At 44.6% G+C, this 16,279-nt stretch overlaps 1 protein-coding gene across 5 annotated transcripts in view; it reads right to left on the reverse strand.

Moving 5' to 3' along the window:
- PEX14 (peroxisomal biogenesis factor 14) overlaps window positions 1–16,279 on the reverse strand; it is a 144,546-nt gene that overhangs the window by 121,570 nt on the left and 6,697 nt on the right. For 4 of the 5 annotated variants that reach the window (XM_005216951.5, XM_059875305.1, XM_059875304.1 and 1 more), the window contains one exon: window positions 8,692–8,739. In XM_005216951.5, the coding sequence (XP_005217008.1) occupies window positions 8,692–8,739 (48 nt within the window). Of the gene's footprint in view, window positions 1–8,691; window positions 8,740–8,857; window positions 9,086–16,279 lie in introns of those variants that run through there. The other variant, XM_015475090.3, reaches the window with a different exon arrangement.

A 16,279-nucleotide genomic window follows, 5' to 3' on the forward strand; every position in this document is an offset into this window, starting at 1 on the left:
TGCATAAACTTCACCCGTAACACACCCTTCACAATTTCTAAAGCAAAGCAAGCCTTTAAAAGACATTAGCAAAGCAAACTTAAGTACAGAATGCTTCGAGATTTTTAGTATCTTCCCCACTCACACCTAAAAGGACAACAACCTTTTTAGCAATTTTCATTTAACAAAACATTTGGCTTAGTTTTCACAGAATCCTCTTTTTACATCTATATTTACAAAACACACCATATTTGTTGATCCCTCTGTTCACATTATACTTCACCTGTTTACAGGATATTTAATAAAATGGCCTAATTTGCTAACAAATCAACAGGCATACAGATTGAAGACAAGCTGACTCTCTCCTGGTCTGCAGAAGGGGTGTGGGTGTGGGTGTGACCAGGCAGCGACGGGCCAGAGGGCCCAGGCCTGGTGCGTAGCTTCCCAGCGCTGTGACCGCTAGCGGGTGTCTAATGCAAGCTTGACACTTTTCTTAAAATACGTATTTACTGGTGCCACCACTTCATTTCACAAGAGATTTGAAATGAGTCAAAGGTACACACAAAAGGATACAGCAAATAGAAAGTATGAGGAAAGGGGGAAAAAGACGTCTAGTAAACCCATTTTCAGCAAACTGGAAAAGCTAAACCATGTCTATGTATGACCAGGGCTTCCAGGTGGCCCAGTGGTAAAGAATCCATCTACAAGTGCGGGAAAGGCAGGTTCGACCCCTGGGCCGGGAAGATCCTATGGAGGAGGAAATGGCAACCCACTACAGTATTCTTGTCTAGAAAATCCCATGGACAGGAAGCCTAGAGGGCTACAGTCCACGGGGTCACAAAGAGTCGGACATGACTTAGTGACTGGGCACTCACACGTGTACAGTCATTAACCTGTGTGCTGGATTCTATCAGCAGCTCCTCCCCGCCAAGCTGGAAAAGGCAGCCCTGCCCCTGGAGATGCTCTGCTGTGGCCCGACTGGACCAGAGCAGACATAGAGAAAGCCCTCTTGGTGCCACCCCACAGACTCTGTGAACACAAGCAGGAGAGCGGTGCCACCAAGGTCACCAAGGCAAGAGGTCACAAAGGTGGCAGCACGTCTTCTTCCCGTCCACAGGGGCCAGGAGTCGGCTCTTGGCTGACTCGGCGTCAAGGAGCGCCCCTCGCAGATTTACCTCGAGCATCACTCAGTGTCGGCCCATCTCTAGACTGTGCAGACAAACTCATAATGGCAGGGAGAAGATTTGTGGAGCAACAGGCATAAATCTTGGTTATAACTACAAACCATAAAAGAAAGGAGAGCTGGGAGGGAAGGAGGGAGGGCCGCGAGCACGTCCTTCTCCCGAGCACCACTTTATCTTCCCGCGGCTTCTCAGCGCAGAGTGGGGTTGGTTAACTACAAGAGTGGATTCTTCAAACCCAAATTGGTCTGCATGGTTTGACAAGGGGCTAGAGTATTTTAAATTGAAATTATCCTGGAGACAGCAGGGCACACGGCTACCCGAAGCATGACATCTGGTGCTTCACAAACTGGAGGTTTGTTGGGGATTTGCTGAATTTGTCATACAGGATAACCCTCTTTAGGTCACACTGTACAAGCAGCTTTTGCCTGAAGATTCTTTCACATAAGATAATGACTGATTTTAAGGGACTTCCCTGGTGGTCCAGTGGTTAAGAATCTGCCTGCCAATACAGTGGACACGGGTTCTATACCTGGTTTGGGAAATAAGATCTCACATGCCGGCCGCAGGGCAACTAAGCCCATGAGCCAGAGTTACTGAGTCCAAGCCCTACAGCCCTTAAGCCACAACTAGAGAAGCCCGTGCATCACAACAAAGAGTAGCCACCGCTCGCTGCAACTAGAGAAAGCCTGTGGGCAGCAATGAAGACCCGGTGCAGCCAAAAATAATTAAATAAGATACTGACTTATTTTAAACAAAAAAACATTTTCAGGAGGTCACTCTGCCCAAATAAGAGCTCTAGACACCCCATGCCCAGTGACGCCTGGGTAGGAACTTCTGAGACCATGTTTCCAAGAGGAAAGGGAGGTTTCCCTGATGGCTCAGATGGTGAAGAATCCGCCTGCCATGCAGGAGACCTGGGTTCGATACCTGGGTTGGGAAGATCCCCTGGAGAAGGGAAGAGCTACACAATCCAGTATTCTGGCCTGGAGAATTCCATGGACAGAAGAGCCTGATGGGCTACAGTACATGGGGTCACAAAGAGTCGGACAAGACCGAGCGGCTTTCCCTTTTTCAAAGAATGAGGCCGGTGACAAGATTAAAAACCCAATTCCCCGATCACTATGGCTCTGAAAAAAGGCACTTGTGCACTCAGCTTGCCAGTTCCCACATCTCCGGAAGGAGGACACTGCTCAGTTATCCAAAAGTTGGGCCTCTGATTACCGGAACTACAGCAAATATAAAGTATTACCACGAAAGCAGGAACCCAAAATATAAACAAAGCTGAACACCAACTTCAAATTCCATTTCTCTAATTATTACTCCTAAGAGTTTCGATTCATCTAATAATTATTTGCAAAAGGATACCTTAAAACAGGAAAAAAAAAAAAAAAAAACCACACCTCTTCATTTACCTGGAGGAGGGAAAAACTTAAAGGGCACCGCCTGGTCTATTCAATAAACCTCCTCCGTCTGTAATAGGAAGGACGGAGCAGGAAGAGGCAGTAATTTCAAAATCAGTAAGTAGCCTAGAGATTAGAGAGAAGCCACCAGAGACAGAATGAGGCTTTTCTCAGGTTCAACCATTTCAGCATTTAGTTCTCATCAGTTTCCTCCCCCTATCCACAGAACAGGCAGGAATCTCAGGCTACCTCCTGACAAGGGGTGTCAGCGTTAAAGAGCAACGTTTTGGGGGATTGGGGAAGGAGGAAAGCCAACATCTCCTCCAATCTGCAGTGCCCAGACCTCTGGCCCCACATCTGGAGTCAGGACACACGACACGCTGGGGGTGTACCACAAGCCCCACCCTCTGGGTGTTTACATTTAATTTAGGTTCCAGGTTTCCTTCAGCAGCTGTGAGGGGCACCTTGTGCCTGTGGTACAGTAAGCACCAAAACCAGCAGATGGCTCACTTTTTACAAATAAATAAATAGAGCAGATTTAGGGTTATCCCTACAACATCATCAGAGAAGGCAATGGCAACCTTCTCCAGTACTCTTGCCTGGAGAATCCCACGGACGGGGGAGCCTGGTGGGCTGCCATCTATGGGGTTGCACAGAGTCCGACACGAATGAAACGACTTAGCAGCAACAGCAGCAGCTACATCACCATCCCCAGTCACCTGCCTCCAAGTAGACCCTGAGTGGGAAACAGATGGAAATCACAGCTCAGTTGAGCAAACCTAACTCTGTTACACTCACAGAAATGAACCATTACAGACTCTTTAAATAATAATGCTTGATACTTTAGATTTGCCATATTTATTTATTTTTCCTGGAAAAATGACAATTTCCTAAAATCTAAGTAGCTAGTGTCACTACTCCATGCTTATAAAATACTTTCATGAATACAATGTTAAAATCAATTTTATTCTGCCAAGTGCTTCGAGCTTTATAAAATAAATATATGTGTACCATATGTTCTATACATACACACACACATACACACATTACTTCACATGAGTATACACAAAGAAATGCACTGGGCATGTGAATATCATCTTTCAGAAATGTTTTGGTGGGGGAAAAACATGAGAATCACCTACCCACCGTGAGCCCACTAACAAGTTTACCTAAGTATTTGAACCACAAAAGATACAAATGCGGAGGAGACTGTGCCAGAGGTACGTGTGAGAGGTTTCCAGGAGACAGGCGACCGGCCACAGCTCTTCTCCTAAAGAGGAGCTCCCTGAATTCATCGAGATTTTTTAGATTTTACTTTTTGGCCACATCACACGGCATGTGGGACCTTAGTTCCCCAACAAGGGATCAAATCCTTTCCCCCTTCACCCCCACCCCCCGCAGTAGAAGCACAGAGTCTTAACTACTGTACCACCAGGGAAGTCCCTTAAAAGCCTTTTGATTGCCAGCCTCTGGTTAACTGACTTAAAAACCAAAGAGAAAATCTTAGGTGTCTAGGTATGAGGTAAAAGAGCTCCCCAAGAAGGGTGGAGATCAAACAAATGAACCACCCACCCAACCCCTTCACCCCAGGCAAGGCTCTTTCTTAGCCTCCAGGAGAAATTTGCGGAGACACGATACTTAATGTACTTCAGATATGTGGAGCCTAAAAAATTAAAATTAAAAAACAGAACTCAGAGGAAGGTGAGGGGAATGGGTGAAAACAATCAACAGGAGCAAAATTCCAGTTATAGAATAATTAAGTCATGGGGATGTAAGGTTAAAAAAAAGGGGGGGGAGAATTCAGCATACCAAAAAGCATTAATCCTAGGGAAGGTGATACAAGAAGTCAATGGCACCCCACTCCAGTACTCTTGCCTGGAAAATCCCATGGACGGAGGAGCCTGGTAGGCTGCCGTCTATGGTGTCGCACAGAGTCGGACACGACTGAAGCGACTTAGCAGCAGCAACAGGGAAGGTAATAAAGTAGAATTACCATCATCATTTATAAAGGAACATTAGGTGTTGTGTGAGGTTATTTTGGTAGAGGGATGCAGAAAAAGGACAGAAACAAAAACAAAACCTATACCTACAGGTCAGAGGAAGAGAAGATGGCAGAAGACTCACCCATTAGAAATAAGTTGGTTTCAAAGAGCAAAATGCTGAAATTCTAGTTTAGCCCAGATCCATAAGCATTATATAAAGTACATAAGCAACTGTACTGAACGCTGAGGAACTTGTACTGAAAAGAGTGAGCAGACCGTAAATGAAACCATATTGACAGCTGCTTCAAATACCCTCAACTTGTATGACTGGAAGGACTCTAAGGAGACTACTTAACCCCTGTTTCTGTATCAAAGCAAGGAAGGAACTCTATGCAGACAATCGTCCGGCCATTCTTAAAGGTTTATCAACCAGGCAGGAGCACTTGATCCTCGCAGAGCAGTGTGGGGACCAGCCCAGAGCCTCTGCGACGGCTTGAGCATGTGCCCACATAGGTGATGAGAAAACCCAGGTCTGCAGGAAATTTACAGGTTTTGAGCACGTCTGGGAGAAGCTAGAGGTCAGTACTCTGGAGCTTGTCCTGGAAGGCAAAGCTCAGTGAACAAAGTGTAAAGAAAAAGTAATCAGCCATTTTAACTCTGGCAAAGAGTTCTGTCATTAACAATCAGAGAATTTCAACGGGGAGTTCACAGAATTTATCAAGGGGAGTCTGTTTACCAATCACCACCCCAAGGACATCATGACATTATAGAGCAATTACCCCACTAATATGGCCAGAGTTGCTGGGTTGGTTCTTCAGTGAGGGAGGAGGTCTGCAGGCGCAAGAGAAGGTAACGTGCAGTGTCACTATGCGGCCAGAGAGGGGATCGCTGTACACACGTGTGTGCCAATTAGAGACCACAAGACCCCTATCAGGCCTTCCCAGGAGGTGCAGTGTAAAGAATCCGCTTGCCAATGCAGGAAACGCAGGCGACTCGGGTTCAATCCCTGGGTCAGGAAGATCCCACGAAGGAGGAAATGTCAACCCACTCCAGTATTCTTGCCTAGGAAATCCCATGCACAGAGGAGCCTGGCGGGCTACAGTCCATAGGATCTCAAAAGAGTCAGACATGAATGAGCCTACTTATCAACTCAAAATCACAAGCCAGCTCTTACGGTCCAGAGAGGACAGCAATGAAAACCAGGTCCTCCTTTCCTAGAAACAGAGCAAAGCAATAGCGCAGACACCTGAACACGCCCACCTAACAACGTCACCGGTACTATGCTGACTCCTCAGTACAGCCTCTCTTTTAATAAAGGGGAAAATTACCCAAAGTGCTCATCTAGTTCTGAAGACAAAGAACAAGATTATTTGCCTCCAGCATCCCAAGCTTAGCCTTATTAGTATAGAGAACAGGCAGCTTCCATTTAGGAATTTTGTGGAAAATACGCACTCCACTTGGTTAAAAACAAAACCAAAAATAACTGAGCACGGTGTTCCCTTCAACACTGGACTATCCTATTCCTCCAGCCCTGGCCTCGAGTTTCACAAAAACCACCCCTAAGGACCCCACCCCCACCCCACCCCACCAGAGAACTCTTCCTTCTCTGAATAATGAAGGCTCTCTTATACTCCCAGCCAGGCAATTCTGCACCAAATTATATACAATTTTGTACTGTTTGCTAAAATTATATACAACCTTGTGCCATTTGCTAATTGTCTTGCATGTAACAAATAAATGCATTTTCTTCCCCAAATAAGATATATAAATTACTTAGGAAGAAGGCTTAGCTTTATTCTTCAATTGTCTGTTCCTCCTGAGCACCCAGGAGACAGCTAACACATATAGCCTGAGGAACCTCCCTGCGGGGTAGGGGTGAGGGTGTAGATAGGCCCTTGGGCTGAGTGCTAGGGGGCTTTCTGTGTGTGGGTGCCCCATCACCTCTCTGGCACCCTGTGACTCTCTCTAGCCTGCTGCCAGTTCGCAGCAGCTCATCCTGTCCCCCTGACCAGCCACAAAAGCCGCTGCTGGCCCTCGGCAGCTTCTCTGCCTGGCACCCTCCTGCCGCCTCTCCCAAGAGGCAGAAGTAGCTCACACAAGAGCATACAACTCGGCTGGTGCCCTCATTTAATCAGGCTGCTGCAAATGGTTGGCCAAAAGCAATAAGGGCATGACTGAGAAACTGTGGGAGTTTAATATAAAAAAATTAATAAAAAAAGAGGGGAAGGAGGAAGGGTCTACCTTTTAATAGGGCCCTAATTACCCAACTCATAGGATCAACCCAAATGAGATGGGAGTTTATTTCGGGGTTTTTTTTTAATTATTGTTTTTTTATATATATATAAATTGCTGCTATGTGTTTTCTTTCCTCTGAGCAATTATGCAGCAAGTATGTAAAGAGGGGAAAAAATATTAATTAAATATAAGGTAATTGTGGAGTTGGCCTGGAGAGAATGAGTCTGAACTCTGGACGATCGCTGGCTACTAGGGTTTGAAGACTGCTCAGGGCCTCCCAGAAAAGAAAGAAATAAAAACACAAGCAACCAACATGCAATGCCGAATGCAGCAGGAAACGAACAGTGGACAGAAACATTAGCAGAGCGAAGGGGCCACGGGGATCCAAGCACCCAGTAGTCAGCGATGCCACCAACTGCTCAGGGCTCCGTGCTAGAAAGAACGCCCAAAAGATGGTCCAGCTGCTCTTCTGGTGATCAGTAGTTAAATGAGTAGATAAAAATGTGAAAAGAGACTGAGGAATAAAGGACTGAAGAGGACTAGAGTGTTCAATTTGAACTTTAGTCCAAAGTCAACCACAACTTCAGTCTGAGGGGCACTGAGGCAGGCCCCATGGGAAACAAGCTCCCAACATAAGGGATTGGCCAAGCAAAGCCTCCTCTGGCTTTCACACCACCAAGACCACAAGGAAGAGCCCACGCAATACCAAAAGAGAGAAATGAAGCCACTAAGGGAGTGGTGGGAAGTAACCCATACTTGGGAAGAGCAGGTGACATGCAGGGCAACAGTGACTCTCTCCACCAGTCCCCGCAGGGCTGGCATCACCCGAGCCTTCCTCCAGCTCAGCCAGATCCAACTCACCTCCTGCCTTGGAAAGTCTTAGCACAGGCCGGAATTCAGACTTGTTCATACCAGCTAAGGGCCTCACGTCACCTCCTCCCACTACCTCCAGAAGGAGAGGGAAGGAAAACGGGTAAAACTACAGGCCCTGCTGAAACAAAAGCTTGGTGGTATATCCCTAAGCTTGCTATCACTATTCAATAAAAGAAAAAGCTCTGCAAAGTTAAACGTAAAGCTGGCCCCTCTGTAAAACTCATCTGGAGAACAAGTCTTTTTTTTTTTTTGGCTGTGACACACAGCCTGTGGAATCTTAGTTCCCCAATCAGGGACTGAACCCAGGCTCCAGCAATGAGAGTGCAGAGTCTTAACCACTGGACTGCCAGGGAATTTCCAGTACAGAACAGGGCTTAATATTCAGCCAAGAGGATTTGCAGTAGGCCTTGAAATGCAAAACAGAAAATGGGGCAGGCACTCAGGCTAAGACCACCAAGGCAAATGCACTGTGTAAAGAAAATTAGCTTCAGCACTTAGTAGGCCTCTTCCCTATCAATTGTGTAAGCAGAGAATGTTGGTAGTGAGCATCACAAACCTAATTACAGGCCAGGCAGAAACAGAACTCTCTCTCTTATCTGTTCTCCAAAGGCCACTTGAAGTGTCCTCACTCTGAGGAACAGAATGGCTATTTCAGACAATCAAGCAGCTCAGCTCCTTGGTCAGGTCCAGCAACCTTGCTTCAGCTCAGCCACCATAGGTTTCTGGCATCCCACTGATTAACAATAAATAAAACGGTGCATCACCAGACCAAGGATGGGTGCTCCTCATTCCAGAAAAGACCATGCTTTACTAAGAGGGAATCTCGCTAACCTCTGCATGCCTGAAAAGCAGTCAGAAGTGAGATGTCGCTGACGGGCTCGGTCTCTACAGAACACCTACACTCCTATATTCAGGGGCACTACTGACGCATGACTATAGGATCATCAGGCTTCTTTAAACTCAGTGTTTTAATTAATAGAGAATCATACTACGTATTTTAATTAACAGAGACTCATACTATATATCGTGGCTTCTTACCAGCGGCTCTCGAGGCACCACATTTTCACTTCCTGGAGCAGAGCTTGGCTGCAAAGAAAAATAAAAACAAAAGTAAGATTGCAGTGCCACCCAATGGACATCAAAAAACCAAAGGCGTGCCATTCCGGAGCGACACACACAAACAACTACTTCTGGCACTTCTCACCCGTTTTCCATACTGCAGAGAGGTCTGTGGTAGGTTCCTCATAAGAAGTAGCCCAAGAAGCCCAAATTTGCTAGAGAACATGGAGAGAGGGCTTCCGGGTTCAGGTTCACAGTCACAACACCTCAAGAAGGCTGAATTTGGCTTCAGAGGGCCCAAGCAGCTGAGTAGCAGCGGCTGGGGACCATCATGAAACCCACAGCAATAGCAAAGTCCACAAAAGGTGTTGAGTGAGAGCTAAACTTTCCTTTTGCCATCTCTGCCCACCGCCCCCCTCCACACTGACCAGCAAGCCAAGCAAAAGTGAATAACCAGATCCAGCCACAAGGGGGCCCCAGTTGCCTACACTCAGCATCTATCTGTAGCCAAGGAAGCAGTAAACTGTGAACACTGGTTCCTATTACCACCTGTCGTTCAGGATACCAATCCCCAGCAGAAAAGAAAGTTGGGTTTTTGAAAATAAGCTCATGACAAGCTGACAGATAAACAGACCAACCCGCAAGCAGCATGTGGCCCACTCGCCTGGTCCTAGTCTGTGTCTTTCTCTGGATCTCTCCCCTCACCCTCAAATTTACCTTCAACCCTTAGCTGACACAGCCACAGTTCAGAGAAAGGGAGACAAGAGACAGAGACAGACACCCTAGGAGGAAATCTACAAATCTCCAAAGGAAGAAAACAAGCAGCTTGAGAGAGTCATGATTAGTTTATTGTTACTGATGTTCAAACCAATTCCCAATTATCCACAGATAATATCCAGACAAATGAGCTAATCTGTGGAGCCAGCCTCCAAACTCCTCCCAGCTGGTTCAGATGGCAAGTGCGAAGCCTTCTGGGAAAAAGAATGGAAGTGGAGAGAGGAAAGAGTCCAGTCCACAGAGGGTCCCCAAAGATTCCTCATGCCCAGCTGCTCCCACACAGGGAGGCAAGAACTCTGCTGGAAGGACCCTATCACTTCATCCAAAGTCCTTCTCAAGAGCCCCTTCTTCTCTAGGACAAGGTCAGCCAGCATAAAATTAGAAAGTATGGAAAGTAACTGGAAACCTGAACGTGCCTTCCCTCCCTCCCTCCTAAAGCTCCAGGCATCCATAAGCTGATGCATTTAGGGCTCCAGCCCACACCTCTCTTGAGTTCTACAACTTCCTGCCTTCTCCTGGACTTAACAAATCCCATAGCAGATTCATAATCCTCTCCTTCCACCATATATGACCTCTTCTGCTTTCCCTGTCTGAGTGAAAGTCAACCTTCCACCAAAATACACAAACTAGAATCCAAAAGACCACCCTGGGCAGCGCCTCCCCTCACCTGCCAGAGCAAACACCATATCAAGTCTTCCCATATGCCTTCCTAAACATCCATGGAATCAGGCCATCCACTTTGCTCCATTTCTTCTAACGTCACTTAGGTCTAAGCTTCCAAAAACCCCTGCCTGGACCACTGCCATAGCCTTCTCATCAGCTCACTCACATCCATGCTGGCTCTCTCTTCTAATTCAGTTTCCACCCTGCAAGCAGACAATCTCTTCAAAACAATAATCTGATCTCATCCACCCACCCGCCCCAGTAAACAACAATGACTCTAATACAGGAAAACCTTCTTAGTTTGGCCATGCGTCTCCTCTAACATACCAGGTCTGGCACCACATTCCCCAGCTCTGCCGACAACGCACACACTCGCCTTTTCTTCCTCAGTCAAGGGGCCTTTGCACCAGCTGTTCCTTCCCTTCTCTCTGATGGCTTGACTTATCCTTCAGATGCCAGCTAAGTCACTCTTGGGAAAGTGTGACTTCTCTGACAGGAGAATATCTGTATATTCAAATCTCCTTAATATACACTCACACCGTGTACCTCTCCTTCAAGGACTAAGCCGAAGTGCAATTTTAAGTGCGTGATATCCAACTGATGTCTGTGTCCTCACCGGATTATATACTCCAAGTGGGCAGAAACTGTGTCTGCTTATCACTGTATCCCTGGGTCAGTATCAGGCACAGGTTATGTGCTTGTTTGCTTAGTCGTGTCCAACTCTCCTTTGTGACCCTTTCGACTATAGCCCACCAGGCTCCTCTGCCCATCGAATTCTCCAGGCAAGAATATTGGAGTGGGTTGCCATTTCCTCCTCCAGGGGATCTTCCCAACCCGGGGATCAAACTCGCTTCTCCTGTGTCTCCTATATTGCAGGTAAATTCTTCACCTGCTGAGCCACAGACCTTCCACAGATATTTGCTGAATGAATGAGCGGGCAACAAAGAGCAGAATGGATTGGGTTTGAATAGATTATATAAAGTTCATTGCCTTCTTGAGGGCTTCCTTCAGTCCATCTGGTAAGTATTAAGTGCAAACATATACTTAGCTCCTTCTTCATTTCATTCTCACAATAAATGTATGGAAGTATTGCTGATGAGGAAACTGAGGCAAGGGAGGTTAAATAACCTGCCTATGATGACTCAGCTAAAAGGACGGGTACCAAAAGGACTGGAGCTCTTCTACTTAATCAAAATAATCGAGTTTTGCTTAGACCACATTTTATTAAGCAACAACCTTAATGCTATCCCATAAATAATAATGTAAGTTATTTGACTATATGGAACTAACACAAACAGCTCTATTATTCAGGAAGCCTCATTCTGATTTAAACTAAAACTTTCTTCCTGAGATACAACTAATCACTGTCAATCATAACCTCCAAGGAACTTCCCTTTAAATTAGTTCATCTCCTGAACAGCTAATATTTGCTAGAGGAAAAACTTTAAACAATACACAGCACCAAAGAAGTCTGTTTCATCATATATCCTTTTGTACCTTTTTATGTGAGCCATGTAAATATACTCTGCTTTAAAAAATTTAAAAAGGAAGCTCCCTTCTCATCCCAACAGCCTCTTCTTCCTTGGGGACCCACCACTGATGCTGGCTCCTTACAGAGTCTTTCTGGGATATTCAAAGTGTGTAAGAATCACAGCCCCACCAAGGAGCTTAAATAGCAACACTCTGTGAATTCCTCAAATTTTGGCTTCACAGAGCCTTCTAGGGTCTCAGCACACCAAAGCCCGACCTCCAAGACCATTCTCGGGGGCTGCTGAGAAAGGAGCAAGCATTTCCCCACATCATATTCCAATTCACTGCTCTGTGTGAGGTCAGTCAGACCTTACAGTGACCTCACAGATGACTTCTTAACCAATCTGAGAACTGCCTAATATGATTATTTTCCAGGTGATTCTCTATGCTGAAATACCTGTGTTCTTTAGAAAACTATTGCTTGATAACCAGGACAGGCATCATTCATCCTTATTACTCTGCATGTTGACGTCCTTATGATACCATCTGAAATTCTTCATTATATAATTTATTAATGTCTGTCCCTGCTAGTTTTCAGTTCCTTGAAGGCACGCACTTTACCACCTTGGTGAAGGCTGATCTTCACCACTTAGAATGTAACTGGTATCAATACTCAATTCATATGTACTTAATTAATTTTTTAGTTAAAAGAGTAAAACAAAGGAACCACTTATACATAAGCCAAAATGAAGCAGGCAAAGGACAATGGCAGTGTCTTTCCCTGGAGCATTTCACCACCAAAATACAAACCTGGCCAGTCTCAAAGCAATGTCATGACCCAATGGATCTCAACTCTGGGGTGGAATCACCCCCAGACAGGCATTTAGAAGTGTGTGGAGGTGTTTCTGGCTGTCACAGTGACCAGAGAGCCCCACAGGCATTTAGAAGGCAGGGGTCTGGGGACTGAATGTCCTACGGTGGACACAATGAAGGACTGCTCCACTCCAAACACCAGTCGGAGCCCTGGAAGAATCCTAACAAGTCACTTTCTTATGACGAGGAGGAGGACAGACTCCCATCTTTAACACGCAGCTCAGACGTGGTTTTGAAAGAGGGGTAAGGTCTGAGCAGCCAAACTGCCTGTCAGAAGCTGAACCAAGTCCACAAGATCCATGAGTCTCACCAGTCCAGCTTTATTCAAGAATTTAGCTCAATTAAAAAATACAAATATCAAACCATGTTGTACACCTGAAATTAATACAATCCTGTATGTCAAGTAAAAAACCTCAATAAATTTTAAAAAGAGAACTTTCCTGGGGGTTCAGTGGCTAAGACACCGTGCTCCCAGTTCAGAGGGCTCAGGTTCGATCCCTGGTCAGAGAACCAGACCCCACATCCCACAACTGAGAGTTTGCACACCACAACTAAAGATCCCACGTGCAACCACCAAGACCCAACACAGCCAAATAAATTAAATAAAAGATTTTCTTTTAAAAAATAATTTAAACATGATCACAGTAAGGACAGAAATGTGAGGTATAAGAAGAGAGTAGGACTTCTAGAGATGAATAAACATATTTGAAATAGAAATTTCACTGAATGGTAATGACAGCAGATTAGCTACTACAGGAAAAAAAAGTAAGTGCGCTTGAAAACACTGCAGCAGAAATTGATTAAAACGAAGGATGGTGGGGACCCCAAAGAGAAAAATATTTGAATAATGACTGAAAAATTTCTAAGTTTGATGAAAACTAGAAACTCACAGATCCAGAAGCTCAGCAAACCCCAAGCAGAAGAAACACATAAGTATACTAAAGTACACCATAACCAAATTCTAAAAATATATGAAAAGGGAAAAATATTATAAGCAGCCAGAAAAAAAAGAGAAACATTACCTACACATATTAATCAAGATTAAAAATGACTTCAGACTTCTGATCAATAACTGTGCAGGACAAAAAAAAACACAATGGGATAGTATCTTTGGCTCTTCCTCAGCACTGCCCACTTTACAGAGGTGACAGCCATCAGGGCCACATTCAGACCCCTCGTGAAGCTCACCAAAAAGAGGACCAAGAAGTTGAACCCACACCAGTCAGACTGCTAAGTCAAAATTAAGTGGAACGATGGAAACCCAGAGGCACTGACAACAGGGTGCTCAAGAAACTCATGGGCCAGATACGAGTGCCCAACGCTGGTTACGCGAGCAACAAGAGCACGGTCGTACTGCCCAGTGGCTTCCGGAAGTTCCTGGTCCACAACTTCAGGGAGCCTGAAGTGTGCTGACGTGCAACAGCCTTCCTGTGCTTAGGTTACTCACGTCTCCTCCAAGAACTCAAAGCCAGTGTGGAGAGAGCAATCCTGCCGGCCCTCAGAGTCACCAATCCTATGCCAGGCTGCCCGGCAGAGAAATGAACAGACAGCTTGTGTGCACACTGCGTTTGTGTTAATAAAACCACAAAAACTTGGCCATCTGGCATTTCAAAAAAAATAATATCTTTAAAATGCCCACAGAGGACAGGACACGACCACCACTGTCAACCTGGAATTCCATATCCAATTAAATTCTTTCAAAAATGAATACAAATTAAAGACTTTTTCAAAAGGAAAAAGAGGCAGTAGTCGTCAACAGTATACTTGTACCACAAGAAACATTAAAAGAAATTCTTTAAGCAGAAGAAAAACAATACTGGATGGAAACTTAATCTACATGAAAGAGGAACGTTAGAAATGGTCAACATGTTAGCAAATTTTTATTTTTAAAAGATAATTTAAATGTACCGTGAGGTTTGTGTCATATGTAGTAGTAAAATCTATGACACATAGTATAATGGATAAAAGGGAAAACTGAAGCATATTTCTGTTAGGTTCTTACACTATATGTGAATTATTTATAGTATATCATTTGAAAATAGGCTGTGGTAACTTAAAGTAACGTAAACCTTAGAGCAATCACTAATTAGTAAAAAAAAAAAAAAAAAAAAACTTGGTAGGGTACAGCTAAATCAACAGTAGAGATAAAATGAAATCCAAAAAATAATTCAATCCAAGAGAAGACAAAAAAAGAGAAAACAAAAAACAGATGAAAAAAAAAATTGCAAGATGGTAGACTTAAACCCGAAGGCTTCCCTTGTGGCTCAGAAGGTAAAGCATCTGCCTACAGTGCGGGAGACCTGGGTTCAAACCCTGTGTCGGGAAGATGCCCTGGAGAAGGAAATGGCAACCCACTCCAGTATTCTTGCCTGGAAAATCCCATGGACAGAGGAGCCCAGTAGGCTACAGTCCATGGGGTCGCAAAAAGTCGGACACGACTGAGCGACCTCACTTCAGACTTAAACCCACCCACATTCATATTTACCTTGAGTACAAATGAAACACTCCTGTTAAAAGGCAGAGACTGTCAGACTGAGTGGTGAGAAAACCCAAGACTGAGCTATAGACTGCCCATAAGAAACCCATTTTAAACAAAACGACACACACAGCTCAAAAGCCAAAGGATGGAAAATGATAGACCATGCAAACACTAATCATAACAAAGCTGTACTGGCAATATTAATCTCAGACAGCTTCAAACTAACAGATATTACCAATGATAAACAAGGACACTTTCAAAATAAGGGAGTTAATCAAGAAGACAAAATAATTACAGAAAAATATGCTGAACTGACAGCATATTAAAAAGCAGAGACATAACTTTGCCGACAAGAGTCTATATAGTCAAAGCTATGGTTTTTCCAGTAATCGTGTATGGATGTGAGAGTTGAACCATAAAGAAAGCTGAGCACTGAAGAACTGATGCTTTTGAACTGTGGTGTTGGAGATGACTCTTGAGAGGCCCTTGGACTGCAAGGAGATCCAACCAGTCAATCCTAAAGGAAATCAGTTCTGAATATTCATTGGAAGGACTGCAAGCTGAAGCTCCAATACTGTGACCACCTGATGTGAAGAACTGACCCACTGGCAAAGACCCTGATAATGGGAAAGATTGAAGGCAGGAGGAGAAGGGGATGACAGAGGATGAGATGGTTGGATGGCGTCACAAACATGATGTACATGAGTCTGAGCGAGCTCCGGGAGTTGGTGATTGAGAGGGAAGCCTGGTGATTGAGAGGGAAGGGGTCACAAAGAGTCGGATACGACTGAGTGACTGAACTGAACTGAATGAAAATGAAAACATATTTAAATTTGTGGAATGCAACTAAAGCTGTGCTTAGAAGGAAGTTTACAGTTTCAGTTAGTGACTTTAGAAAAGAAGCTAGAGAAAGAACAAGTGAAACCCAAAGTAAACAGAAAGAAAATTTAAAACTTAAAAACAACAGAGGAAAATAAATAAAATAAAAACCGATTTTCTGAGGAATACTAAGACTGATAAATCTGTAGCCAGATTGATCAATTTAAAAAAAAGACACTATTTTCCAATAGTAGGAATGAAAAGGGGGAAATCTCTGCATATTTTATAGACATCTAAAAGATACAGGAGGGCCACAACTACTGATCTTGTGTGACTACAGCCCGAGCTCCACAAGAGAAGCCACCACCACAAGCAGCCCCAAAACCACAACAAAGAATAGCCCCCACTCGCCGCAACCAGAGAAAGCCCGCACAGGGCAACGAAGACCCAGAGCAGCCAAAAATAAAATAAATAATTGACTTCTTT

Source organism: Bos taurus, chromosome 16, assembly GCF_002263795.3.
Source record: "Bos taurus isolate L1 Dominette 01449 registration number 42190680 breed Hereford chromosome 16, ARS-UCD2.0, whole genome shotgun sequence".
Taxonomy (NCBI): domain Eukaryota; kingdom Metazoa; phylum Chordata; class Mammalia; order Artiodactyla; family Bovidae; genus Bos; species Bos taurus.